The sequence below is a fragment of the Eptatretus burgeri genome, chromosome 2 (assembly GCF_056783735.1).
Source record: "Eptatretus burgeri isolate ZD-2024b chromosome 2, Ebu_testis_v1, whole genome shotgun sequence".
Lineage (NCBI taxonomy): Eukaryota > Metazoa > Chordata > Myxini > Myxiniformes > Myxinidae > Eptatretus > Eptatretus burgeri.
Window position 1 is genome coordinate 146,766,502 of NC_140962.1, and position 27,162 is coordinate 146,793,663.

Here is a 27,162-nt window from a genome sequence, read left to right on the forward strand (position 1 = left end):
TGTTGGCACTTCCAAAAACCATCAGTTTAGCAGTACATTGGCAAAATTTTATGCCGTCTCGACGAATCAAATTTTCCACTCGTGCTCAAGACTGCAAGTGGTAAGTCTTTCTATGAACTCTCAAATTATGCAGGTCGTTACAATCAGAAACCATTCTTAATAACAGTGACTCCCTTGTCCAACTCATCGATGTTAAGCTCACCGTTAAGCCAACGGGAGTTGTACTGGTCAGTGCGGAGAGGATGGCGGTGACCCAGGGTTCGTGAGAGTGTTGCATCTGTCCCCATAAAGTCCAGGTATACTCCAGAGTAAAGTTCCTTTCCTGATGGACCAGAACAAACAAGAACACCAAAAAGAACTTCAAACTTTTAGACTTATACACTGAGTTGTATGTTTGATGCCAAAAAGGCTGTAGTCATGTATAACTACATAACCAATGACCCAACTGGACAACAAACTACACGTATCCAACCTTTTAGACAAGGGTGGTCCTCATGACATGAGGTTTTACATTTCTCAACAACAATACAAGCTCTGGAACTCCATCAAGGAAAGTTTCTTTGAATCCAAAAATGACTGCAAGCTCAAAAACTAACAACGACGCTATCAAACAAATCAGGAGGAATTAAAGGGCCGAAAGACCTCCGGAGCGAATTAGCGGATTTGATTGTGAGGTGCATTGAGGGAATCCAGCTGGTGCAATGCAAAGCTCGTTATCCGCAGAACATGTTGAACAATATTAGACAATTTTCCATCTCGTAACACACTGTGTCTGAGCAGGAACACGTCGTTCTGACAAGCAAGGGGTCTCATTGCCATCTGTCATGCGCAAACGCGCGGAGGACACCAAGAGTCGAACTAATACGCCACCAATGTTTCTGCGCATAATGGCTTATTAACCCCAGATTAACCAGATGTCTAACTTTCCAGAACATTGGACTTTGTCAAATACTAGGATTATGGCAGGCCTGGCCAGCGTCAGAACAAGGTAATCCTATCTTGATCGACACGAAGGATTGCCCGCAGGCATCTCTGGGTGAATATTTTTTCCCATTCCTTTCTGAGTAACGACATGACACTTAAATGTTTTCACAGTTGATTGCAGTTGATTCCTAAGAATTGATGACAGTGGTGATGAGTAAGAAGAGTTTACTCCTTTCAATGACAACCTCGCCAGTATGTGTAAGAAACCGATAACCCCTGACCATCCCCCCCCCGCAACCAGACCCCTATCCTCCAAATGATTGAGGGTGATACTCACAAGGATCCTGATTGAGCTCTTGAAATACTTCCCATGATGTGGAGACAAACTACTACTCGCATGTTCTGAAATACAATTTCGTCATGAGAACGAGGGTCCATCCAGCACGCAGTGCAGACAGACGGCTGAACAATACCCTTGAGGGAGGTACAGCCAAACAATGCATTCGATGCAGGTGTCACGTTGACCTTGATCATGTTGACCGTTGAACGGCTTGGACGACCGAATAGATTCTGCCGAATTGAATAGAGAGCTAAACACTAGACTGGTGGACATCACAGCTTGCGAGGCATGATTGCAAAATTTCCTGTCTGGAGTAAAAAAAATATTGAATCAACAGACCCAAACCAAAATGTACAAACCAAGAAATAACCATATCCTTTCTTATCTTAACCCTACCTAAGCACAATCATTAACACGACAAATCTAGAGGCAGGTTCGTAAATGTCCTTTGTGGCCACGCATGTCGTCTACCGCAGCATAAGGTCCCTTAAGAACGGCATTGGTTTTTGGAGTAGAAGAAGAAACAAACTGTCGTTAGTAGCCAAGGCAGGTGAAAGCCCCCTCCCCTCCCCCCCGTATTGCTGTGTCTGTGCCAAATGAATTCAAAGATAACAAATCGATGAAGGATTAAGGAATTAACGGAGGATCTGCTGCTCCGCAAGCTGCGGTGCTTCAGGCGTGGGCTCCGGTGGTAGAGGTTTTTACAACCTCTCATGAGCAGAAGACAGCAGCATGTTGTGGATGAAAGGGAAGCGCTCGACAAATCCCATCACCCTTTCGGTGCACGTAAATAGGGAGACGGAGTCGGTGCTTGCCGGTGAATGTTGTCTTCGAACTTTGGATCTCTCCACTTTTGTGTGGAGGGAATCCATTCAGGTGATGGTTCATCGCATCCTTGTCTTCTCAATTGCTGCAATACAATCCTCTCCAACTGTCCAACTGCGTCCATGGCCCTCTCTCTCAATCCAGCTGTCTCAACTAGGATTTGGCTGGTGCTGGAGTTTACAACTGTGATCAGCACTTCACCACTCCAGCATAAGACAGTCGCCGCACCACCAATTCCTCAACCAGCTCTGCCAATTGCTCGACCTGTGTCTGCCGTGCCAGCTCAGCTGTCTCTCCACATCCCCTATGCCGCAATGACCCCACTCTCGGCAGCCAGGCCAGTTAGCATGCTCTAACATTTATCTCCAACTCACTTGTCTGACCCATCTCTCCACCGATGACCGAGTTTCCCAGTTACCGAGCACGCTAATGAGTTTTTGCAGCACTCATGATCTGTTCTCCAAGCAAGCTCCGTCTGAGTCACGTGTCACGGAGTGTGCTTTCCCGACACCTGTGGAAAGTAATGACCGGAGTTAACAGTTACCGGTTGGATTTATAAATAAATAGGTCACAACCAGACGAGCAAGATGCACTCTTGCCTTTTGTTCTCCCTCTCTTCCAATTGTGCCGCACTGAAGTGAAGCCTGCTTGCCACTTACCACAAGGGATAACAAAGAATAACAAGTAACTTTGATGCAGGAGGGGACCTTTCGGCCTGTCATGCCTGTGGTACACCAACACCATACCAAAGAAAGCCCTTTATCTTTCAGCCGCTCCTCGTAGCTGAGTCTCGCTCGGCCAGGAATCAATTGAGTAGTTTGATGTTGTACCCTCTCTCGGGTAGCTTTGTCCTTCCTCATATGTGGAGACCTAACTGTTGCACAATATTCTAGATATGGCCTCACTAAATTCCGACATAGTGAAACATGACCTCTTTTGCTTTGTAATTTATCCCACAATGACTAACTACAACCTAAAACCCTGTTCTCTTCGCCTATAGCTGCTTGGCACTGTCCTGTCTGCTTATGACCTATATCTATTACCACCTCCAGACCCTTCTCCTGCATAACATGCTCCAAGATCATGCCACCTGGCATATGGAGCTTCTGGTGAACTTTCGTCACTTTTGGCCTCACGTTCTGATTTTATTGCAGGTGACCTTCATTATCTCCGTCACTGAAGATGGACGGCGGTTTGTTTTCACCCCTGTCTGCTTGTCTGTGAGCAGGATATCTCAAAAAGCTACGGACGGATCAAGACGAAATTTGGTGGACCGGTTGGGTGTGTGACAAGGACAAATTGCTTCCATTTTGGTGATGATCCAGATCTAGATACGAGATATTTTTAATTTTTTTAAAAAGTTGTTTCTTAAGCAGCCTGCGGCTGCCAGTTGCATCATTTTTCTGGAAGCACTGCTGTGCCGCTGATGGATTGCCCCTATTACCAGTAAGCTGGTTCTCATTTTGCCAACCTCAGAAGGATGACAGGCTGAGTCAACCCACCTGGTGTTATTTCAGTGATACGACAGGGGGCTCAAACTAAAGACCCTAAGATCTCAAGCCAGCCACATTAACCATTAAGCCATCACCAGGCTAATTACCTCCGCCACCGAAGGTGAAGGAGGTTATGTTTTCACCCCTTTTTGTCTGTTTGTCCGCCTGTTTGTGTACAGGACATCTCAAAAAGTTGTGGACGCAACCGGATGAAATTTTGTGGACAGGTTCAGTGTGTGACGAGGACAAACTGATTAGATTTTGCTGAAGATCCAGATCAGGATCCGACTACTATAATTATTTAATTTTTTTAAAGTGATTCTTCACCATTGAGAGATCGGGCCAAAAACCATATCGTACTGTATAGCATGATATTTCAAAAAATGTAATGGGCTCGATATGTTCTCGTGGATCAGGCATTACGTGGCGGAGGTATGCGCTAAAAAGGATATAATGTAGAGCACAATATCTAAAAAGGTCATTGACGGATTCACACGAAACTTGGTGGGCGGGTTGGGAGTGCCACGAGAACGAATTTATTCAATTTTGATGAAGTTCCGAATCTAGATCTGGACACAAGAATTATTTAATTTTTAACATTCTTCACCATTGAGAGATGGGGGCTAAAAACGACATTGCATGATATCTCAAAAAAGGTGAGGACGGATTTGGATGAAACTCGGTGGTCAGGTTGGGTGTGTGTAAAGGACTCATCGATTCGATTTTGGTGATCTGAATCCGGATTCGAATTCGAGAATTTTTCAAGTGATTCTTCACCGTTGAGAGATGGGGCCAAAACGAGATATCTCATGATATTTCAAAAATGTAACGGACCCGATATGCTCCTGTGGATCAGGCATTACGTGGTGGAGGTATGCACTCTCCCGAATGTCATTCTTGCTTCTTGCATTCCCTTCTCAACAGTATGTTGCCAGGTCGCCACGTCCCCTTCCATTCCCGTCAGGTGCCCAGCATATCGCTCTTTCTGGTGTACGTTATCTTGATCCTCCATGTGCAACACGTGACCACCCAATCTCCACATATTCATGTTGATCTGTTCCATGATGTTTTTTTCCTCCCTGTTAACCCGTCAACCTCTTTTCTTACTACTGTATCCATCTCAGGCCAGAAGATTCTCAAGATCTTCTCATGGCTGTTGAAGATGAAAGACTCCAGTTTGGACGTAATTTCTTTGGAAATTTTCCAAGATTCACATCCAAATACAGTAGGAGGAACGACTTCATGTTTCTGTCAAAGTAGCAAACGAGTTGCACTACATCCACAAAATCAATCTTAGACAAACTATGTCTTAATTCCAAATTAAATAATCATTCTCAAATCCAGATATGCTCAGTTTGATACCGCAATCGATGTAGAGTACCAAACGTCCTCATTCTACTGAACACAGCAGACAATGAGACATCAACAGTAACCAAACCCATTCTCTACGAACACAGACAATAGATACCACGACAAGGTAATTATCGGTACTTACCAATCAGGTAGCAACATATAAATCGTCGTTTTTAACTCCGTTAAACGGAGAATACCTTGCAAAGGAAAAATTGTTGCTCATCGCTACAATGGCAACTACCACAACAACCACCAACCTCGGTTGAGTGGGTAAAACATTGTTGCATAGTCCTCACTGGTGTTCGATTAAATCCCCTGACTGTTCAGAAATTTAAGCCCAAAAGTGCTGTAGGTGGGCACCAACAGGTTTACCTGACCCTGCAACCACCCAACGTCCGACGTAAGGTCAAGGTAAAACGGGAAACTATCACAACAATAAGAGATCCCAGGTTCAAAACCATTTGATATTGTCAACTGAGGTCCTTGCAATACATGTATATCACAAAGTGTTGGTGAACTGTACATTCCATGTATGCTCGTAGGTGTCATCGAGAGCTTTCGTCCGAGCAAGCACCGAGCTGCTACTTTCATCATTTGTGGAAATGTGGAAACGATGCCAATGCAGTGCCTCCTCTGACTGACAGTAAGAACTTTTATTTATTTATTTCAAAAGGTATTGTGGGTTCTTGCATACACCCGCCAGCCAATGCTGGCACACGAGACAAACGGCCTCAAGGCCACCTTCCAAGGACGGCGGACCAATTTATTTGATGTGACACCATACCCTCAATGCAGGGCGTCACATCAAATCAATGAGTGCCCTTCTAGTTTCAGAAGTGTCTCATAGGATGCTGGTTATATCCGGTTGGTTTGAATGCACATCCCGTAGAAAGGCAAACCAAACGCCCGATGTCAAGAACGACCCAGCCAGGAATATGATACGATGAAATGGCTCGAAAAGGTACGGGACATTTCTGTCGAGAAACAACCGAACACCATTAACATCTTCCTTTCAAAATACCTTTCGATTTCAGCTCGGGTACCGGCACACAGAATGGCCTACTCTTTTCTAAAGACACCGTGGGATCTCACATGTCCCACTCCCGCCCCTCTTGTCTCATGCTCCCCCCCTTGCTGTGCGTTGTGTGTTCGCTCTCATACGAGCCTCGACAAGGTACACAAAAAAATAATAATAATAAAATAAAAAGTGAATGTCCGCAGATGGGACACCTGGCTCAACGTCCTTCCAGAAGATGGCAGACCCATCGATCGTGTTCCAGTAAACACCTGAACACCATTAACAGTGTTCTGAGCAAAATTCAGGTTGGAAAGGCGGTTGGAAATGAAGCCAGAATTTCATATTCCAATCAGCCAATGCCCCTGGTTCTTTGCGGCCCGATCTTGCTCAAAACGCTCACTCGAAAAAGGCACGACGTGCGATCCAAGCCACAGGAATAACAAGCCGTTTGTGACGCAGCCTGTGAATACAGCTTGCAGATATCCTTTGTCCATAGGCGCAGTCACAGCACAGGATGTTCCTTGAAGTGCAGGCTGTTAGGGTTTTTGTCTCCTAAACATTGTCTAGGAGACAATCTCATGATTTGTTTAGGAGACAATCTCATGATTGTCTCCTAAACCAGAGAGATGTTCCCTCTGTGCCGCCCTCTCGGCAAGCGTCGGACATAACTGGCATCGGCGCGGGCATTCATCAAAACAATGAGTGACAGCAGATGTCATTTCCAATGACAATAAGCTGAAAATCTCCGTTTCTGAATGTTTTTGATGTACGGTGCTCCTTACAGAGCGTTGGTGCTGCCGAAGCAGTTTCTTGACGAGGGTTATTACTGGGTGGTTTGGCAATGCCTTCCCAGCTTGTTTGTCCGTGCTCTCTCCTTTTAAATGCCAAGTGTCAAGCAAGGATTCAGCATGTACGATTTTTTTTTTTATTTTTTTTAAAGAGTCTTTTGTATGAATTAGATGATGTCTCAACCACCAACCTCCCAAATTCAGAGTGCATGTTCTAACCATTATGCCACCGAGTCTAGTACCATGGCCTGTTTATGTAAGCGAGCAGCATTGTGGGAACAGCGCTGCTCTTACTTGCTGGTTCTTTACATTTTTCCATCAACCCTCAACCCATCTCATTCGCTTGAGTTCATTTTGAAATTCATCTTCCTTCAGCTCAACTATACACACCGACTGAGCTGTCTGAGCGTATAATGTCCCTAAGTAGTGTGCCTGAGATCTAGATCTGTCCCGTGTACGAATCTTTCTCATCTCTAGCCCTGACCCATGTGGACCCAACTCGTTTACGGAAGAATTATCAGTGTTTCACTCAAGTCATATACATACGTAGCATCAGCGAGATGCTGTCGAGCTTGGGGCTGTAAGAGCACTTGCCCTTTCCGGACTCCCATGTTTCTGAGGTCAACTGGAGGACGTGGTCCTGGGGAGGGAGGGAGTAAGACAGAGAAGCAGACTTGGCATGTTTCTTATTCGGGGGGGGGGGGGGTTATAGAGGTTTCATGACGTTGCATACTGCTGGACACTCCATCTGTTTTTCTTTCTTTTTTATTCAAGTGAAAGCATATTGCATCGCGAATCAATTATGGATCCGACCAGCCAGTTGCATCATCACTGATGGGCAGCTGCGCCTCGTGAAGGCACTGTTGAATCGTCAATGTCCGTAAACAAATCATGCTAGCAGACAAGACTCTCATATGACTGCTTTCAACCAACCTACCTGGGAAGCACCAGGAGGACAGTTTATTGTGGGGTTGAAAAATCAAACCCAAACAAGGCAACTCAAATGTGCGTGCAATTTCTGAACTATCACGTCAGTCTGTTTTCAATAATCTTCAGGGCATAGAGTAAAGTCCATCCATCCATCCATTGGGACCATACTCTGTACAAGGCATTGGTGCTGCCGAAGCAGTCTCCTGGGCTATCGGGCACAATCCTGGACAGGTCACGACTCTGACGCAGGACACTCGAATGGCTCAATCATCCCAGTAAGTTGGTACTCATTTTGCAGACCTCAGAAGGATGACAGGCTGAATCAACCCCTACCTGGTATTAATTCAACAGCCAAGCAGGAACCGAAGCCGGCCACCCGAACATTATGCCAACACCAGGCATTTAGAGTAAAGTGAACTCATATACAAGGTGGTACTGACCTGACTATGTTGTACTCGACCCTCCCAAACTATCCAGTGACAGAGAAATAAGGAAACGATTATTGGTAGAACTATTAGCATCTTGAAAAGAGTAGTTGTGAAATTGGAGGCTCAAGAGGAGGCACAATATAAATGTTTGAACCATTATGGTAATGAGGAAAAACATCTAACAATCACAATATTTGTGATGCCCTTCTAGTTTTGCTTTTATTAGGGCTTGGGTATAAGCACAGCGGCATTTTAGGGACAGCTGGGAGGGTCTGGCCATAATGTATGCATCAGCTTGTGTCAGAAGGTCAGAAACCCATGAAGACCGTCCACCATTATGCGACCGCCCGATGCGTAAAGAAGAAATGCTCAAGAATGAAAGCGGAAAGTGTGTTCCAAGGTGATTCGCCGACAATTCAGCTGAACATGTGCTTCTTACTTCCATGCACAATCAAAGCCGTCATTCACTGCTCTATGTTCTGCAGCAAATTTGCACCACGTTGTGCCGTTCAGCAACCACGACGAGAGTGCAGCGCCATTACCACGTGAAAATTGCATCCGCCGTGTTAACTTCAATTTGCACGTAACTTCATTGGTTGTGAACCCGTCGTAAGCAACCGCGGCCAAGTCCTGCAACTGCGGCGGTTGCATTGGACGAGCAGGTGCGGACAATAAAGACAAATGCATGACCTAATACCGGTGCTTATAAACAATCTATTTAATGTTTCTGGTAAATGCAAAGCTCCGTTGAAAAGGCGAAATGTTAAGCAATTTGTATTGTCAAGAACAATACCTAGATATGGAGATTGCGATTCAAAACGTTTCGGAGAAGCTTCTTGATCATCTCCGCAAGCGAAAAAAAAAATGCTCGGAAACGAGAGAGCAGAACAGTTTGGCTTTTATAGCCCTGAAATTATGACTAAATTAATGTGTACATAAAGTGCACAGCACAGCACAAGGATGTAACCTTAATGTGTCAGAACTCACAGCTTCCACCGCACATCCGCATGCATGTATTGCTCATTTTGGCCGAGCCGAGCCAGGCCAAGCGAGATTATCCTCACAGGCGCTCGCCATTTTGCCTTGCTTGTCCACATGTAAGTGCCCAAATGTGTTGACGATGGTCCTGTTACAAGCATTGCTCGGCCACCCCTTGGCCGAGGCCAAATGACCGGAGTGTGGTCGCAGCCAGTTTACGAGGGGAACGCTGCACCCAGGATGAACCGTAGGCCGTTGGAACACAACGTAAACACATCTAACGTATTTCAGGATTTAAGTAAACCACAGATTAGTTTTGTCTTTCATTTCCCTGCTTAAATTGCACAAAAATTACAACAAGAAAAAGAGCCATCAGACATTTCAGACCCTCGCCAGGACATGCTTTGTGTTGCGTTTGTGTAGTGTTTGTGTATTGTATTTTTCGTGGTGTTTGTGTACTGGTGTGTCATGTAAATTAGAATAGGCATAATTAGAACTGCCACTTTATAACGACTCGATCATAAAATTGAAGTTTCACGTCAATTGATTAAGCGATTCGAAAGAAATAATTTTTTTGAAGATTTTTCACTCAATCCAAAATGGCTGCCTGACAATGTGACTTAACAATTATTCATGAATACCCTGGTAACCCCAAGGCTTGGGGAACATTTGTGTGAAGTTTCCCCTAGATCTGTCCAGCCGTTCCTGAGAAGATTTTTGAAGGTATATATACGAGGTGTGTTCAAAAAGTATCCAACCTTAATTTTTTGTTCGTAAACAAATGAAGCTAGTGAGGGTGGTTTGGTCCACGTATGTAGGCGATCCTAATCCGTATGCGTGAATATTTTCCCGCCTGCAGAAGCTGTCGGTCGCCGACAGACCGCCGATGAGTGAGGAAGTGTGAGCGAGCGCCGTCGGATTTTCGTTTTTGACAAAATTACGGAAAAACTTGAACAACGCTACTGCATCAAATTTTGTGTAAAGCTTGGCGATTCCCAAGTGGAAACGATCCGCAAGATTCAACAGGCCTTCGGGAACGAAGCAATGGACACCACACAGATAAAAGAGTGGTACAACCGCTTCAAAGATGGTCGCACATCAGTGGAAAGTGAAGCACGTTCTGGTAGGCCCTCAACATCCCGAAATGAGATCGTCATTGACCAAGTGAGGACCCTGCTGATGCAGGATCGTCGAATCACGATCAGAGAACTTGCAGACGAGGCGGGCGTCAGCATTGGATCCATTCATTCCATTGTGACTGAGGATTTGGGCTTAAGGAGAATCTCAGCGAAGTTCGTGCCAAAGCTGCTTACGATCGAGCAGAAGCAACTCCGTTTGGAGATCGCACAGGACATGCTGGAGACTGTGAACAGCGATCCCAACTTCTTCAACACAGTGATCACTGGTGATGAGACCACAGTGATCCGTCATTTTGTCAAAAACGAAAATCCGACGGCGCTCACTTACACTTCCTCACTCATCGGCGGTCTGTCGGCGACTGACAGATTCTGCAGGCGGGAAAATATTCACGCATACGGATTAGGATCACCTACATACATTCACCAAACCACACCTCCCTAGCTTCATTTGTTTACGCACGAAAAATTAAGGTTGGATACTTTTCGAACACACCTCGTATATAAAAACAATCTGGCTGCCAAATCGCGTGACCGATGACATCATCCGTATTTATTCTTTGGACCATTTTATCCTGAGATGACCCTCAAAAATTTTCCGACTGGTCAAATGTAGCGTTATACAGATGCAATTATGACGTCATCGTGAAGGTACCTGTGATGTCATTAAAAAAATCACACATATTCCCCATGAGGATGACTTGCCATGTGCCAAGTTTCAATTTTTTTCTATTTTTTCCCCTTATTGCGGTTTCAGAGAAACAGAGATCCAAAGTTTTTCCGTTTTTCCAACATTGCTGCCAAACCACGTGACCGATAACGTCATAATTTTAAATTACAAGGACAAATGTGTCCAAGAGCCGCGTCCTAAAGGTTTTGTCTTCACCAGAAGAAGAAGAAGAAGAAGTACAAGAAGAAGAAGAAGAACAACAACACGGAGCTCTCTTAGAGCCAGTGTTCACCACGTGATGCGGCTAAAAATTGGATATGACAAGTCGCTCCAATGGTGAAATTTTGTCTCAATCCGACAAGCGGTTGTGGAGAAAATCGCGAAAGTTCTGTATGAAAAAAAAACAAAAAACAAACAGACAGACAGACAGACAAACAAACAAACAAACAGATGAAAAATCACTCATAGAGTGACACTTGGCCAAACAGCACAAAATAGGAAGGCACTGAGTAAAGTGCATACCTCTGCCAGACTGAACAGTTTAGTTTTGTATCCCACTGATGGGCTGGATCTGAACCGAAATCCAATTCATCCACATTGTTTTGTCATAACTCGTCCATAACTTTTTGAGATATAGTGATATATACAGCATGTATATATGCATATATCTTCTTCTTCTTTCGGCTGCTCCCGTTAGGGGTCGCCACAGCGGATCATACGTATGATCCGCATAGAGATTTGGCACATGTTTTACACCGGATGCCCTTCCTGACGCAACCCTGGTCGCCTCTTATGACACAGGGATAGTATATATGCATATATATACATATATATATATATATATATATATATATATATATATATATATATATATATATATATATATACATATACATATACATATACATATACATATACATATACATATATATACATATATATATATATATATATATATATATATATATATATATATATATATATATATATATATATATATATATATATATATATATATATATATATATATATATATATATATATATATATATATATATATATATACATATATATATATATATATATATATACATATATATATATATATATATATATATATATATATATATATATATATATATATATATATATATATATATATATATATATATATATATATATATATATATATATATATATATATATATATATATATATATATATATATATATATACATATACATATATATATATATATATATATATATATACATATATATATATATATATATATATATATATATATATATATATATATATATATATATATATATATATATATATATATATATATATATATACACACACACACACACACACACACACACACACACACACACACACACACACACACACACACACACACACACACACACACACACACACACACACACATAGTTTTTGGCTATCTATCATTTTTATAAACTAAGCCTGTGTTGACCTTTTGACCAAAGTTGACCTCAAAAATAATTGGTGCTTGAATTCAACAAGGTGATATGCAAATGGTCTTCAAATTTCAAGTCATTTGGATGAAAATTGACAATTTTAGAAACAATTTTTAGAAATTTAGCCAATGTTGACATTTTGGCTTATGTTTACCTTTTCACCAATATTGACCTTAAAAATTAATAGGTGGTTGAATCCAGTGACCTGATGTGCAAATGGTCTTCAAATTTCAAGTTAATCGGATTAAAATTGAGAATTTTAGAAATTCGGCCTATGTTGACCTTTTCACGTATGGTGACCTCAAAAATAATAGGTGGTTGAATTACTTGACCTGATATTTGGCCAATATAAATCCTTTTAAAATTTCAAGTCAATCGGATGAAAATTGAGGATTTTAGAGACTTGGCAAGTTGTTGACCTTTTCCGATTCGTGTTCAGAATTTAACATCGAATTGAAATGCAGTTGTTCCTCAAATCACAAACTGACGTTTGTCGACAGAAAGACAGATGGACAGATGTGAAGCAAGTGCTTAAAACACTCTTTTTGCTTCGCACACATTTGGGAACCACTGCAATTGATCATTGTCAGTTTTTTCACCTTACATTCTAGATAACGAAACCCAACTACCAGTAACAAATGAGACCTCATCGGATTTCTGGATATCATGTTGAGGAGGCAGCTCTATCTTGTCCACGACTGGCTGAAGCAAATCGATGACGGAACTTCACAGTCAATTGATGGACAAGACATTTGTGGAATTGTTGGCTCCCTCCCAATCACACTCCCTCAACTTCAAATTCCTACAGTGTCCTACCAACTTCCTTTCTACTTTCCTTGCCAACAAACCATCTCTGATAGTGTGTACGTAATATGTGGATGGGTCCAGCGATTTTGCAAAAAGCTAAGATCATCAAAAAGCAACAAAAATATTACTGAAAGCTGGACGGAAGCAACCACGCCATCAACATCTTCGGCCTGACAAATCACTTAAACTTTCCCAACTATTAACCTCGATAACAAAAAGGAAAAATGGTTGGAAATAAATAGAGAGTGAATCTGCTCTCACCCGAATGGACTACACAAGGGAGTGTGTGTATGGTTGTCATGTGTGGTGGCGTCGGGTTGATGCACCAATGTATTGCAATGATCAACGGCCGTAGATTAATGCAAATTCTCACTGCTTCTGCTAATTCGATTCATCACAGGCCAAGTGTCACAACTCTGAAAATGGATTTCATCAGGGAACTTGAATGGTCCTCCTGCTAACCTAAGTTCAAGTGCTATTTGGAGAACAAAGACAAAGACAGAGTCGATGTTAACATGTGACAAAGGGAGACAACATGTGCGTGTGGCCATTCGAGGTAGCTTAGTATGTGTGTGCTGGAAAGCCAAGAGGTATGCACACACACCTTTGAGTTGTCTTTGAGCTATAAACTGCCATCCAGGTGTCTCTCAGGGCGAGGCATCAACGTGTGTGACGTCCCTCGAATGGACGTTAAACTGGGCATTCCGTCTGCCGGCATTAGGTAGACGTTAACGGTCCCATTGGGGTCCTTCATGGAGAGTGGGTGAGTTATCGCCGGCACCCTGAACAAATTACAACTTCCTTCTCTAACCTACAGGGGGCACTGCATCAATGGCACAATTGTGCTCCCATCCATCCCTCCATTGGGACCATACTCTGTGCAGAGGGTTGGTGTTGCCTAAGCAGTCTCCTTGGCTATTGGGCACAATCCTGGATGGGTCCCATGGTATCCAGCACAGGATACCAGCAAGCTGGCACTCATTTTTGCCGACCTCAGAAGGATGACGGGCAGAGTCAACCCCACCTGGTATTAATTCAACAGCCGAGCAGGATTTGAACTCAGGATCCTTAGACCCCAAGCCCACCACTATAACCATTAAAACAACACCAGGCATGGTGCAAGAGTGATGGATGAAAATTTTCCATAAGGGGAATGCTGCACCGGTCATCAATGTACCAATAACCCTTAGAAAAGATCTCTAATTTCTCGAGCAATCTGAATATAATCTCACGAGATCTCAGGAGGCATTTATGGAAGGGTGGCGATGAGCTGAGGTCATGCCATCCAAGTGCAAAGTGAGAAATGTGGTATACAGTGAACACATGGCGGTTGAGCAGCAAACCTTTGCTCGAGCTCCGATCAGGGCGTAAGTGCACACGGGGTGATAAGCTCCGCTTCCGCACACGTACAAGTGCGTACGGTTGTACGGCTGGATCACTCGTACAAAATTTCCACATTCTCCCTGCGGATGACAATTTGAGGGTTAGTGTGAAAAACATAACATTGGAAAAGTTTCATCATACAAACGTTTCTTCAATACAATGGCCAGGCAGGTGGCCATTTACCTTGATGAAAACAAAAATGTCAAACAAACGTCCTTTCTTCATATGACAATGGCATAGCAGACTGATTTATGAAGTTCAAATGGGCTGGGTTGGGACCCCGGCATCACATCTGCTTCTCCTGGATTCTGTGGAATCTAAAACTCTCAAAATTATCGGTATCAAATGTGACGAGACCGAAGCACAAGGTCTGTTGCTTTCACATCACAGGCAGGTCGGTTGCCTCTGTTTATTAAACGCCTCTTCTCTAACATTGAGTGCTGCCTCTGCTCTCTCAGCCCTCCGAGCCACCTCGGCACCTCCAGGTTGCACGCGTTCTTCCAGTAACACCCTCCCGATTCAACTCCCAAAATCCAGGTTCACAACACAACTCGTCTTTTCTTTAGTTTGTGGAACTGCCTTCTGGAGGCGGATCAATCACACTCTTCACTCAATGGCTTCAAGCAAGCATGCATCACCATCGACGCATGTCATCCCAATCCCTACTCATGGTCTTTTCCACCCCGTTTAACCCTTCCCCACTCAATCCTCTCATTTTCAGGTTACCATGTTTCCTCTCACTCTCCTCTCTCTCTCCCTCTCTCCTGTTCGTGTTCATTCCCTTGCTCATTGTGTCCAACTGTGCCCCTACTGCCCCCCCTCTCAGTTTGTTGCCTTTTCAACCTTCCATCACCATTCTCCCATGAGTCAAGATCTTGTATTAACAAAATATTGCACCTCATCGTTACTATGACATCACTCGGGGAAAGCATTCAAAGAATGTGAAATAAATGTATTTTACAAAGAAACAGAAGCAGCTCTGGTTGTTTATATTGAGCAGAACTGCAAAACAAACGACTCACGCAAGCTGAAAGAGAACGCGTACATAATTTACATACTTGATCGATTCTCCTTTTGGAAACTTAATAAAGCCACGAGGCCAGTTCCAGGCCAGATAGGGTCCTGAAAGGGCAAATATGTCAACCTTACAATCGATCTATACAGAGGGTTCATAATCTGAATGTCCCACAGCCAAAGGATGGTCCTCCAGCAAAACGCTACTGCAAAATGTTTCCACCTAAGTTATTGGAGAGTGGGGATCTGGCTTTACACCTCTTCAAAAGAATGATGTGAGATGCAAGGAGTTGCTTCAATTTCCCCCCTTCAATGGAATATTTTGATCCTTCTCTCTGGTTATTTGAACCCAGACTCAAGCAGCTCAGGGTCACAACTGCAGAGCGAGCAACAGGGATGCCCTCCTAATCGATACAAAGAGCACAATGAACCGTAGATCAAAAAAGTTGTTTGGTAGAACACGAGCAGTTCCAAGCCACGAGGATGTTTGTTTGAACAATCGATAAATATTGTTCATCTCATAATCTGTGTGTTATTCAAATGATGGATGGCAAAGCAGGTTTTTTTTTTATCTTTTCAACGCGTACCTTGCTGTCGATCATGTTCGGCATGCCGAGAGCTTAAAGGTGTGCTCGAGCACCTCTCTCATGCCCAAGAAACACATATTTTTTCCAAGATTCATATTCTGTTTTACAAAATCAGTTTCGAGCACAAGGAGCCAACCTCCTGAGTTTGTGCTCCACGCACGGCCGTTTGGCGTCAGCGTTTCCATATACCGGACACTTCTACGTACATACCAAGGGAGGACAAATGGCACGCACTGATACAAACAACTGAATCACTAACATAATAGTTATTTATGTTTGATTTCAAAAGGTTTCATGTTCCACTCATATTCCTGTAGGGCCTTTTCTTTTTATATATTTTGCAGCACAGTGCTGTCGGAGTGACCCAGGCCGACGAGCTCGGGTCATTCTAACCTCCACCGAGCTAAATCTAACATAAACAGGAAACTGTGCTTCCTACAAACTTCATAAAACAAATCCTCAAAATTCAGGAGTTTATAAATAGAACTCCAGTGCAATTCATCGGTGGTCTACCGGTGTGTTGGTGGCCCCGTTCATTTTCACGAATGCTGACTTTCTATAATGAAGAAAAGGATTCCAAAAGTAGAATCAGAAAGTCAGGTAACTAGACGTTCCGGAACAGGCAGTTTCCATTTTATTCCTTTTGCTAATTGCAATCAGTTATTTCTAAAGTCTGAGGTCTTCTTCTTTGACGCTAAGGGAACATTTGCGTTTTGGTGTTTTTACTGGATGAAATTTTCAAAATATTAAATAATTCTGAATGAAATTTAAAATATATTCCACATGACTACAAGATCATAATTGTGATATCTCACATCCATTGATGAAGTGGTTCAAAAGAAAGGATTTTAAAAAGATTTTCGTTCAATCCAATATGGTTGTCAGACCATGTGACCTACTAATTACTCATGAGCACCCTAGTATCTCCAATGCTTGTGGGTGAAGTTTCCCATTGATCTGCAAAGCTGTTCTGGAGAAGAAGTTTTTTTAAAGGTTTATTCTTCAAAATAATCTTAGCTGCCAAACAATGTGACCTATGACGTCATAGGTGGAAACTTTTTGCTCCTCATGGATAGGCAATCATAACTGTAAAGTTTCACCTCGATCTGTTCAGCCATTTCAGAGAAGATTTTTGAATGTTTTTACGTTTTAAAAAAAATGGCTGTCATACCACGGCCGTTCTCCCAAAATACGACTGATGACATCATCAATTTTCCCCCCACAAAATTTAGCCTAGAAGACCTAAAAATTTTCATGCTGATCAGATATGGCGTTCCACATATGCAACTATGACATCATAATGAAGGCACCAATGACATCATTAAAAAAATAATCAAACCCATTCCCCATGAGGAGTAATTGCTGTGTGCCAAGTTTCAATTCTTCCCATGAAGCGGTTTCAACGATACAGAGGTCCAAAGTTTTCCTTTTTTCCAGCATGGCTGCCATACCACATGACCTATGATGTCATAATTAGCATTAAAACATTTCACATGAGTAGTCGCACCGATGGTGAAAATTTTTCCTCAATCGAATAAGTTGCAGAGAAAACAGAGAAAATTAACATGGACGTACTATACGGACGGAGGGACGGACAACCGGAAAACTTAATGCCTGAGGCGACTTCGTCAGTGGAGGCATAAAAAGCAATGAACTGAGAGTGGGGCCACGTTGGGACACCAAAAGCAAGAGAATGGAGAGAGCGAGAGAGAGAGAGAGACAGAGACAGAGACAGAGACAGAGACAGAGACAGAGACAGAGACAGAGACAGAGACAGAGACAGAGACAGAGACAGAGACAGAGACAGAGACAGAGAGAGAGAGAGAGACAGAGACAGAGACAGAGACAGAGACAGAGAGAGAGAGAGAGAGAGAGAGAGAGAGAGAGAGAGAGAGAGAGAGAGAGAGAGAGAGAGAGAGAGAGAGAGAGAGAGAGAGAGAGAGAGAGAAAACACTGTAACCTGTAAATATGTAATGGGGTTGAATTTGGAAGGGTTAATGGGATAAAAAAAATCACATGCAGGAATGGAGGAAGACATGATATGGAAGTGTACTGCTAACCTTAATACCTGGAAGGAAGGGTGACATTGAACAGTCCTCAGAAGACAGTTCAGCAAACAGGAGAAACGATAAGCGCAAGAGTTGAGGAGTCATCACTTTTTGGTACCTATTGATGTGCAACAGTCGACTAGCGCACTTCCGTTATGATCGTGAGCGTCATGATCTACGTGAAATTCCTATTCTGCTTTTTCTTTTGATCTGAGACCTCCATTTCCTCTTGAATTCGCAACTTGCTGTTTATCTCCAGATATTTTTTTCACCATCACGAAATTGAAAGGTGAGACATGGTGTTGCTATGTGCGGGGCCATGCCCTTGCCTTGGAGATCGTAAAGATAGGTTACTATGCCCAACCCTAGCTCAACTGGATTGTTCTCCAGTTTTTGACCTCATAAAAAAAATTAATAGATTGGTGGAATATTTACCAAGATATTCAGATAATCGACAAAAATAAACCAGAAAGGAGAAATTTACAGTTACTGGGTAGAATGCAGAAAATCTTCTCTTCCGTCCATCCATTCATTCATTGAGTAATTGACCACAGTTCCTCTTCTTTTCAACCCAAGATCAATAAAGGGAAGGACATGGTATTCTTGTTCATTTTGTAACTCAAATAAATTCTGCCCAACCCCCTTGCCCTTCCACCGCTGGGAGAGACAGGTGTGATACTAGGGCACCATCCTATAAGAGAGATTATTTGGAAATCATCGAAACGTTCATTCATTTATCTTTGTGTTCCTGCTCTGGGAGTGATTTCCAGGTTCATCCATCAGCGTTGTATGGAATTTCACATACGGACAACCAAACCAGTGACTGGGAATACAACCAATGTTCTCTATAGAAGATGAGAGCAAAGTGGGAGTGAGAACAGACAGGTGTTTAGGGAGGACAACATTGACCTTTTCACCCAGAACTATGAAAGTTTGAGACCTGACTGTCTATGCTCTTTCATCATCGACTACCTGCGGCGACTCTGACAGAGCCAGGTTAAGATTACACAAACAATGCGGGTTTTGACATCATGTAAAAAAAAAAACAGCCTTCGATAATTAATCAAAATCACGACCATAAGTTCCTGCAGTGAAGCAAGTACCTGACATGGCACAGGCACAAGGTTATCGTCAAAGATGTGATCAGAGAGGCTGGTAGTCTTCGGTCGATTCGAAGAAGGGTCGGCCTCGTGGATGGAGACATATTCGACTCGAATTGGAAACATCTAAAGAGTAGGATCAGCCTAAAATATGCCTCATCGAAAAGAGCGAAGAAGGAAACATAAACGATTACTCCAGAACGGCGATTGAGTACGCTCCAGATTGTTTCAGGGCCTGAGAGTTAAGGAAGTATTGGTGGCCTGCAGGAAACCTAATGTTGAATATAACAGCTCAGTGCGGAAGATATTTGATTGAGCTGTCCACCACCCCCCCCCCCCAAAAAAGGATGTGAATTACCGCTGAAAAATCTGCCCGGGATGTTTGCACAACACGGTGATTCTTCTTGTCAAACCGGGCTGCCTTACACTCGAGCATTGTTTGCACCTGTTTACTACAAGCATTTCTAAAGGATGTGTTAAGCCTTTGGGGGCTTACCATGGCTTCCAATTGCATTCACCATGGATGGATCATGTTGGGTTTCTATATTCTTTCCTCTTTTCGACATCATCGGAGTTAAGAAGTCTGAAACGCAGGCCACAGTGGCTTACAAGCCCTCAATGGGTGAGTGAAAGCAATTTCCATTTAGAGTGCGAACGGCACTTGCTGCCAAAATCTTGCCAGATCTCTGTCCGATTTGTGGCCAAGTATTCATGCCCGTTACAAAAACATATAGAAATGGCGGCTGATTGGATACAACAATCGGATTGTTTGGGGGGTTTTGCCAATGAAATGCCTCCAACAACATGAAGAAAGCGAATGTTTGGCTTGGATTTCAATGGAGCCTTCTCTATCTTCCCAATACCTATCATTCTTCTCCTTTGCAATCTCCATCAGTCTGCACCTTGATAATGTCCACATAATATCGTCGATGGGGGTGTTCGCTTGCAGTTTATACCTTTGTTCAAGTTTACCCCCAGAATGAAGTACAAGGACGATGATAGACAATCACACATGGCAGACGCGATTTGAACCTGGGTTTCTCATATCGTGAGCCAGCGGTTGAGATGGGGAGCGCTATCTTGCCAAACCTCGTGTATGAAAACGAGATTATACAAACAGTTGTTTGAAACTCTTTTATTACGATCCAAATTAATGTGCACCTCCTTTCACGATCACACTTTTCCGGGTGGACGCGTTTCCTGGGGGAACCGGATGGTTTCTCATAGAAACCGCACAGATTCCCGACAATGGGAGCCCAAGGTAAAAGGGGAACCTTTCATCAAAGCTCGAGTGCTAGACTGGCAGAGCAATTGGGGCATGTGAGGCCAGTGTTCCAATTGCACACCACGGGACTGCGAGGTTGGGTGTGCATCGTGCTGAATTCCACACAAAGACATCTGCATCCACACCATTGCATATATCGGGAAGTCAGTAGACTTCCTTTGTAGGGATGACCTGGACACTCCATACGTTGATGGGGATAAATCCTCAAAAACAAATCAACCAAGATGCAAACTTTTAAACCTATATTAATCAATCGAGTGCAGCCTGTGGCTGCTGGTTGCATCATTGGTTGGGATGCGGCAATGCCGCTGATGCAGTGTCCCCCTTACCAGTACACTGGTACTCATTTTGCCGACCTCGGAAGGATGACAGGCTGAGTCAACCTCCTGGTGTATTTTAATTCAGCGGCCAACGGGGCTTGAACTCAGGACCCTAGGATCCCACGCCACCACCCAAACCACTAAGCCAACACCAGGCTTACCTATATCAATAAAACACAGCCACAAAATATGTCAGCATTCGTGGACACAATAAGCAAGGGAATGGAGGGAGAAAGAGAAAGAGAAAGAGAAAGAGAAAGGGAAAGGGAAAGGGAGAGGGAGAGGGAGAGGGAGAGGGAGAGGGAGAGGGAGAGGGAGAGGGAGAGGGAGAGGGAGAGAGATGAAACACAGTAACCTGCAAGTAATAGGGTTCAATTTGGTAGGGTTAATAGGGTCACAATTACTATTTGGAAAGAGGTCATTAGCATCATACAAAGTAACCCTAACCCTAATTCACTGGCCGACAGGCCTTACTGGCCATATATTAGCCCATAAGAGTCCATACTATGCTGAACTGGCCCTACAAGCCTTTACTATCTCCAGTCAGAGGACCCACCAGTCACCTGTGGAGGATTTTGACATCCAATAACATTGGTTAAACTTTTGCACAACATCGTTAAAATACATAATTGACCGACCCAAAGTAACTCTTTTGTAATTATTCTGATTGTTGTACTTTCTTTTGAGAGCCGAACTGAAAATTCGTTGAAATACGGTCAAATGACATTTTATCGTGGGAAGGTCCTCGACTACTCGAAATTTTCACAACTTGAAAATATTCCACGAAAAGTATGCAAAACTACATCTCTATGCACAGTAATTGGAAGGGAAACGAGAGTGAGGTAGGACCACATCTGCCAATCAACATTGTGGGAGCGGGGGGGGGGGGGGGGGCCACGGCGACATGTGCCAATCACACTTAAATGGGTGTGGTTAATAAAATGTATGATGCACTCCTTAAAGTCTCGAATAATAAAGAGATAATTGACCTGGAGAGAATTGACTAGGTGAGAGTTGATGGGTGGTTCTTTCCAATTACTGGTGAGAGATGTAATTCAGTCTCGAGATATATATGTATATATCAGCAAAGCAAGCCTGTTAGTACAGTCGCCTTTGGCAATATTACACAACCAGACACACTGTGGTTGCTGAGTGTGAATGTTTTTGCTCATGCTCAATCCAGACCGAAAGCTTCAGCATTAATTCAGTGGGGGTTGTCTTAGGCTGAGCTGTGAAAAAGATTCGCAAAAGCACAGATAAAAGATGTTATGGTAGTTTAACATCAGCTGAAGAAAACTTTTCCTCCCTCACCTAGTTCCCCTCTTCTGTGTGTTACCTCCACCACCGAAGGTGATTGGTGGAGGTTTGTTTTCACCCCCGTCTGTCTGTGAACAGGACATCTCAAAAAGTTGCGGACGGATTTGGACGAAATGTGGTGGACAAGTTTAGTGTGTGATAAGGACGAAATTATTGGATTTTTGGTGAAGATACCAAAATTACTTTTTTTTTTTTAAGATACATATACAACTGAACTGCTAGCTTCTTCAACTTCAATCCACAATGACCGTTATCTAATTTTGGAGTGGCCATCTGTAGGTCATGCATTGTTTGTTAGTATCCTGCTCTCATCATTCTGCTTACAGTAGGATGTATATTTAGCACAAGCTACGTACAATGCAAGGAGGCATATGTGGCACAGATATGACAAGCCAAGTGGCGTTAAGCTGTGCCTTCAGTCTTGCTTGTGCTCAAATGGCCAGTAATTCTGATTGGGTAGTTCATTCCCCCCCCCAACATTGATGTGTTTTAAACCCTCAGGAGCATCTGACCCCACAGGAACCACACACCATTTGCAAAGCATGGACCAAGGAGCGGTGGAGCGAGACTTAGGGTGCTGTCATATAATCACGTTTGAGGACTTGTCATCACGCTTACCTTTGGACAAGGCAAGATGGCGCGCTAGTGAGGATAGCTGCTCACTGCATAAACACTAACAAAGCTGGCCTTGCCGGCTTCATCATCTCGCTTGACGTAGTTCTGCTCGGCTGATTGGAGTAATATAAACATGCTTTTAATTTCCTTGTGAAGGTTGTCAGGAATGAATGATACACACGCGGAGTGAGGCTCACGCCGCATGTGCATCGATGGTTTTTGAAGGAAGTTGCATATATAACGTTCATATAAGTATGGCAACAAAGTTTAAGGACAATTTAATATCTCTCCTGTATAAGCTCACCACATGAATGTGCAGTTGAAAACGCCGAGGTCAACGTGAACAGACACCATATGCAAAAAACTTAAATGATCTTCCGTTTGTCCAATCTGTGATGTTTTCTTGCTTGTTTTGGACCTCAAAAAATTTTATATTGATAATCATGATCATGTTGCTAATAAGACGAGGAATAAGATGATCGGTAACTTTGTATTAAGGTATTGCACATTTGAGGCCCCACGAGGAGGAGTGATGTAAGCGACATTTTTTTAATGATATGATGATGATAGGCTCGGATGATGGGGTAAGGGTTAAAATAGTGCTATATGGCATTAACTCCAAAATGGCCGATGTGTCCCTTACATCACTCCTCCTCACGGCGCCTCATTTATCCGATGCCAGCAACAATGGCCTTAATGTGGTTTTAGAGGTTCAGTGATATCTAGTTAAATAAAACACAGTGTATCTGCATATTTGTCTGTTCCCCATTCATAAGGACGATTAGGTGGGGTTTTAAAGGCCAATCGTTTAACATGACTGTGTGTTCACTACGGTCTACTTTTGAGGATAAAAAAACAAAAAAATAAAAGAATAATTATGACTTCCATTGGAATTGTAGACGGTGACTTGCAACCGACCTCGAAGGGCGGTGTGCATAAGCGTTTTTAAAATAACAATAAATACAAGGCGCAGGGAGGTGAAATTTGCTGCACGTGATGCGCCACTTGTGCAGAGAAAGCGAGCGTTCATTTACGTCAGGAGGATGTCTCATAAATAAAGAACATACAAACTTCCGAGTGTCGCCTTGAGGCTGCTGGTTGCATCATTGGTTTGGGACGCAGCCATGCCGCTGGTGCTATGCCCCTATACCAGTACACCGGTGCTCATTTTGCCGACCTCGGAAAGATGACAGGCTAAGTCAACCCCACCTGGTGTTAATTCAGCGGAGCTCAAACGGGGCTCAAACTCAGGACCCCAGGATCCCAAGGCAGCCACCCTAACTGCTAAGCCAATGGCAGGCTTAATGAAAGAACAGAGAGCACACCTGACGCTAAGCCGAGGCTTCAGACTTTGGCACACTCACGAGGCTGTACCGTCGAAATGAAACGGCACAGAAGATCAAGAAAATAGTGTCACATTTGTACATGTAGTGTTTTAAAATAGCGCTTCTTGCTTCGAAACATCATATCTTCAGGTTTAATAAACCAACCCATTATTTTTGACAAACTTTTACGCTAGTTATTGGATAATGCAGAGTGATATGCCACGACTAATACTGTCAAACATGGCAATAAAACGAATTCACTATTATATAAACACACACACCACATACACACACACCACACACATACACACACAGACACACACACACACACACTTTATGTATTTATTTATTATTTATTTATTGATACAGGCCTTACTCGTGAAGAGCTGGAAAAAAAACCCATTTTGGAGGGGGGGAACCCCCCAAAAACCCATCATCATATGATGAAAGTCTGATAAATCACCAGTTGAACTGAGGGCCACAGATAGACAAATGGTGCATTGCAGACACACTTGCCTAAAGTGGTAGTAGTAGCCAAGACGAAGCAAAGTCACAGGCAGGGAAAGAATCAGCGAGAATATGAAGTCACAGGTAAGCAAGGGAGGCATGAGGTTTGCGAGGGTATAAAAGCTCACGGCTACGTATCGGAGAGGACATTGGGTGGTAATGGGCTTGCAGTCTTGAAAAAAAGCATTGTGTTCAGTACAACACCACTCAAACAGTATCGCTTGTAATAAATGTCTTATGGTCAAACTTTTGTGATTACAAGTCAAAACAATGAGAAGAAGAAGAAGAAGAATAGCAATTATTTTTAGCAAGAGTCAAAGGTCAAGTGAAGTCAAGTTGAACCCCAAGAGGTCTTTGTGTCTGTAGCTGTCTGGCATTTCCAATTTCCCATCTGTGCGGCCAGGCCCTGAATGGCAGTCACAATGGCAGAAGGATTTGGTCTGGATTTGAATCAAAAGGTTCTGTGCCTGTAACAGGGAAGGCACAAAGCACATAATTTGAGAGCGACTCGAAGCAGTATCCGGACCTCGGAGCTTTCAGCCGCCCTACATGAGATTCCCTTCATGGGTGGTTTGTGGGCACGAGCGGCTGTTTACTAACCAAGCGCTTAGTGGGTACGAGGCGTGCGGCCTTTGTTGAGACTCGCCTTGCCACGCCGTGTGCCCCCCGAAGAGCCACGGGCTTGGTTGGCTAGGAGGAGATTGGTCCAAAAATGCAGACACTTTGCAAGGTTAGAGGTGAGAGGGAGCAGCACGCAGGTGCTTGTGGTGCATTGTACAAAGCGCAGGGATTATAAGGGTGGGAGTCAATCCTCCCACTCCCCTCACCCTTCGTACCCCGGAGGGCCGAAGCTCAGTTATTTTCAGGGACACGCTAATTAGGCCTGGCCACTGTGTTGCTGACAGAGCCGCGTCTCTTTTTTCCTCGCCAGCTCATCAAGGGCTTAGAAAAACCGCTTTGAACCATCAATAATTGTTTGGTAACCTTTGACCCGTGCGACTGCTGTGCTCACCTTAGGCGGTACATTGGCCAAAATTAAATGCTCCGCATTGGTGTTCAGCTGGTGTATAAAAAATACGATTGTCATAAATTCACAAATTGGACTTGCAGTAAAACTCAAAATTACGACAAAAATGGATTTGTACAAAACTTAAACCAATTTCGATGCTTCGGCAGTATAACATTGGAGAATCCCGTCTGCACTGCATCCTGTGCAGTATTTAAGGAAATAAATGCACAGAAAGTTTCGCCAAATTGGCAAAAATATTATGGGGGGTTCAAGGACTTGAGCGGTCAATTGATGTTTGAGGAATGTGGTGAGTACCTTCAGAAACTGCATGACACCCGCAGCAGTGATACGCAGAAGTAATAAGTAAATAAACCAAAAAAAAGAAGAAAAAAAAATGAACAAACAAACTGCAAAAAAATCAATACTTCAGGGATAATGGTGGTGATGTACCCAGGTGGCTGATTTGAAGCATCCACCGCCGTACTTAGCCATGGTAGGACATACTGGGCCATACTCCGAGTCGAACGTACTTCACCAAACGAAGGCATACCGGCCCTAATAGCTCATACTAATACATACTGGCCCATACTGACCCCACTAGCCTATACTTGGCCTTACTGGCCCTATATTAGCCCATGCTAGGCTGAACTGGCCCTTTCAGTTCAGCCTTTACTGTCTCCAGTCAGAGAAATGTTGAGATCTGGAGAAGAAAATAATAATAATAATAATAATAATAATAATAATAATAATAATAATAATAATAGCAACATCACAAGGAATTTCAATGCAGCAGAAGCCATTTGACCTTTCAAAGCTTGCACAATGATTGCCAACCTATGGTTGCCTTCCATGCTCAACCTTATTAAATGCTGAGTGTCAAACAAGGAAGATCGCATAACATTTTAAAGTCTTTGGTATGGCTCAACCTCTTGGGTCACGCCACTGAACTCCCAGACTCAGAGCTGACACTTTAACCATCATGCCACCCACCCAACCTAGTTAAACCTACAACACCCAGTGTTCCCAGGCAGTCTCCCATCCAAGTGCTAACCAGGCCCAAACCTCATGAGCATTGAGATCAGGCATATTCAGGATGGTATGATCACGGGCTACATCTGTATCCAGTTGAAAAATGTGCTGGGTGCTTAAGCGTAAGCCTTCATCGGTGCAATTTCAGTGAAAAGGAACTTGACCATTGCACGAGGTCTTTGTGATTGAAAACACAATTCATTTTTTGGTTAATTTTTTTAAATCAATTGCCGCTTCTCAATACCGCAATTCCATTGCAAGGCCGGGCGATATCATCGAATATTACGTCGCAACGGCAGACTGTCAATTCTCGAAAGCATTTGGGATTCGACATGCGCAATATGGTGGAGTTCTTCGGAGCACAGCCATTCAGCAGGCCTATTTTGTGAGGGTCTAATTGAAGGAGCAGGTCTACGACCTCACCATAT

The 27,162-nt window shown here is 43.2% G+C and overlaps 1 protein-coding gene and 1 long non-coding RNA gene across 4 annotated transcripts in view; one reads left to right on the plus strand and one right to left on the minus strand.

The window, feature by feature from the left end:
• Positions 1-24,943, plus strand: part of LOC147033470 (uncharacterized) — a 30,133-nt gene extending 5,190 nt beyond the window's left edge. Inside the window, exons 2-3 of the long non-coding RNA XR_015055558.1 lie at positions 5,478-5,578; positions 22,751-24,943. This is a non-coding gene — a long non-coding RNA (uncharacterized LOC147033470). The remainder of the gene's footprint in view (positions 1-5,477; positions 5,579-22,750) is intronic.
• Positions 1-27,162, minus strand: part of LOC147033469 (semaphorin-3F-like) — a 154,711-nt gene that overhangs the window by 33,834 nt on the left and 93,715 nt on the right. For all 3 annotated transcript variants that reach the window (XM_085871658.1, XM_085871659.1, XM_085871660.1), the window contains 3 exons: positions 14,539-14,658; positions 7,288-7,381; positions 203-322 (listed from right to left, as the gene is read on the minus strand). In XM_085871658.1, the coding sequence (XP_085727784.1) occupies positions 203-322; positions 7,288-7,381; positions 14,539-14,658 (334 nt within the window). The remainder of the gene's footprint in view (positions 1-202; positions 323-7,287; positions 7,382-14,538; positions 14,659-27,162) is intronic.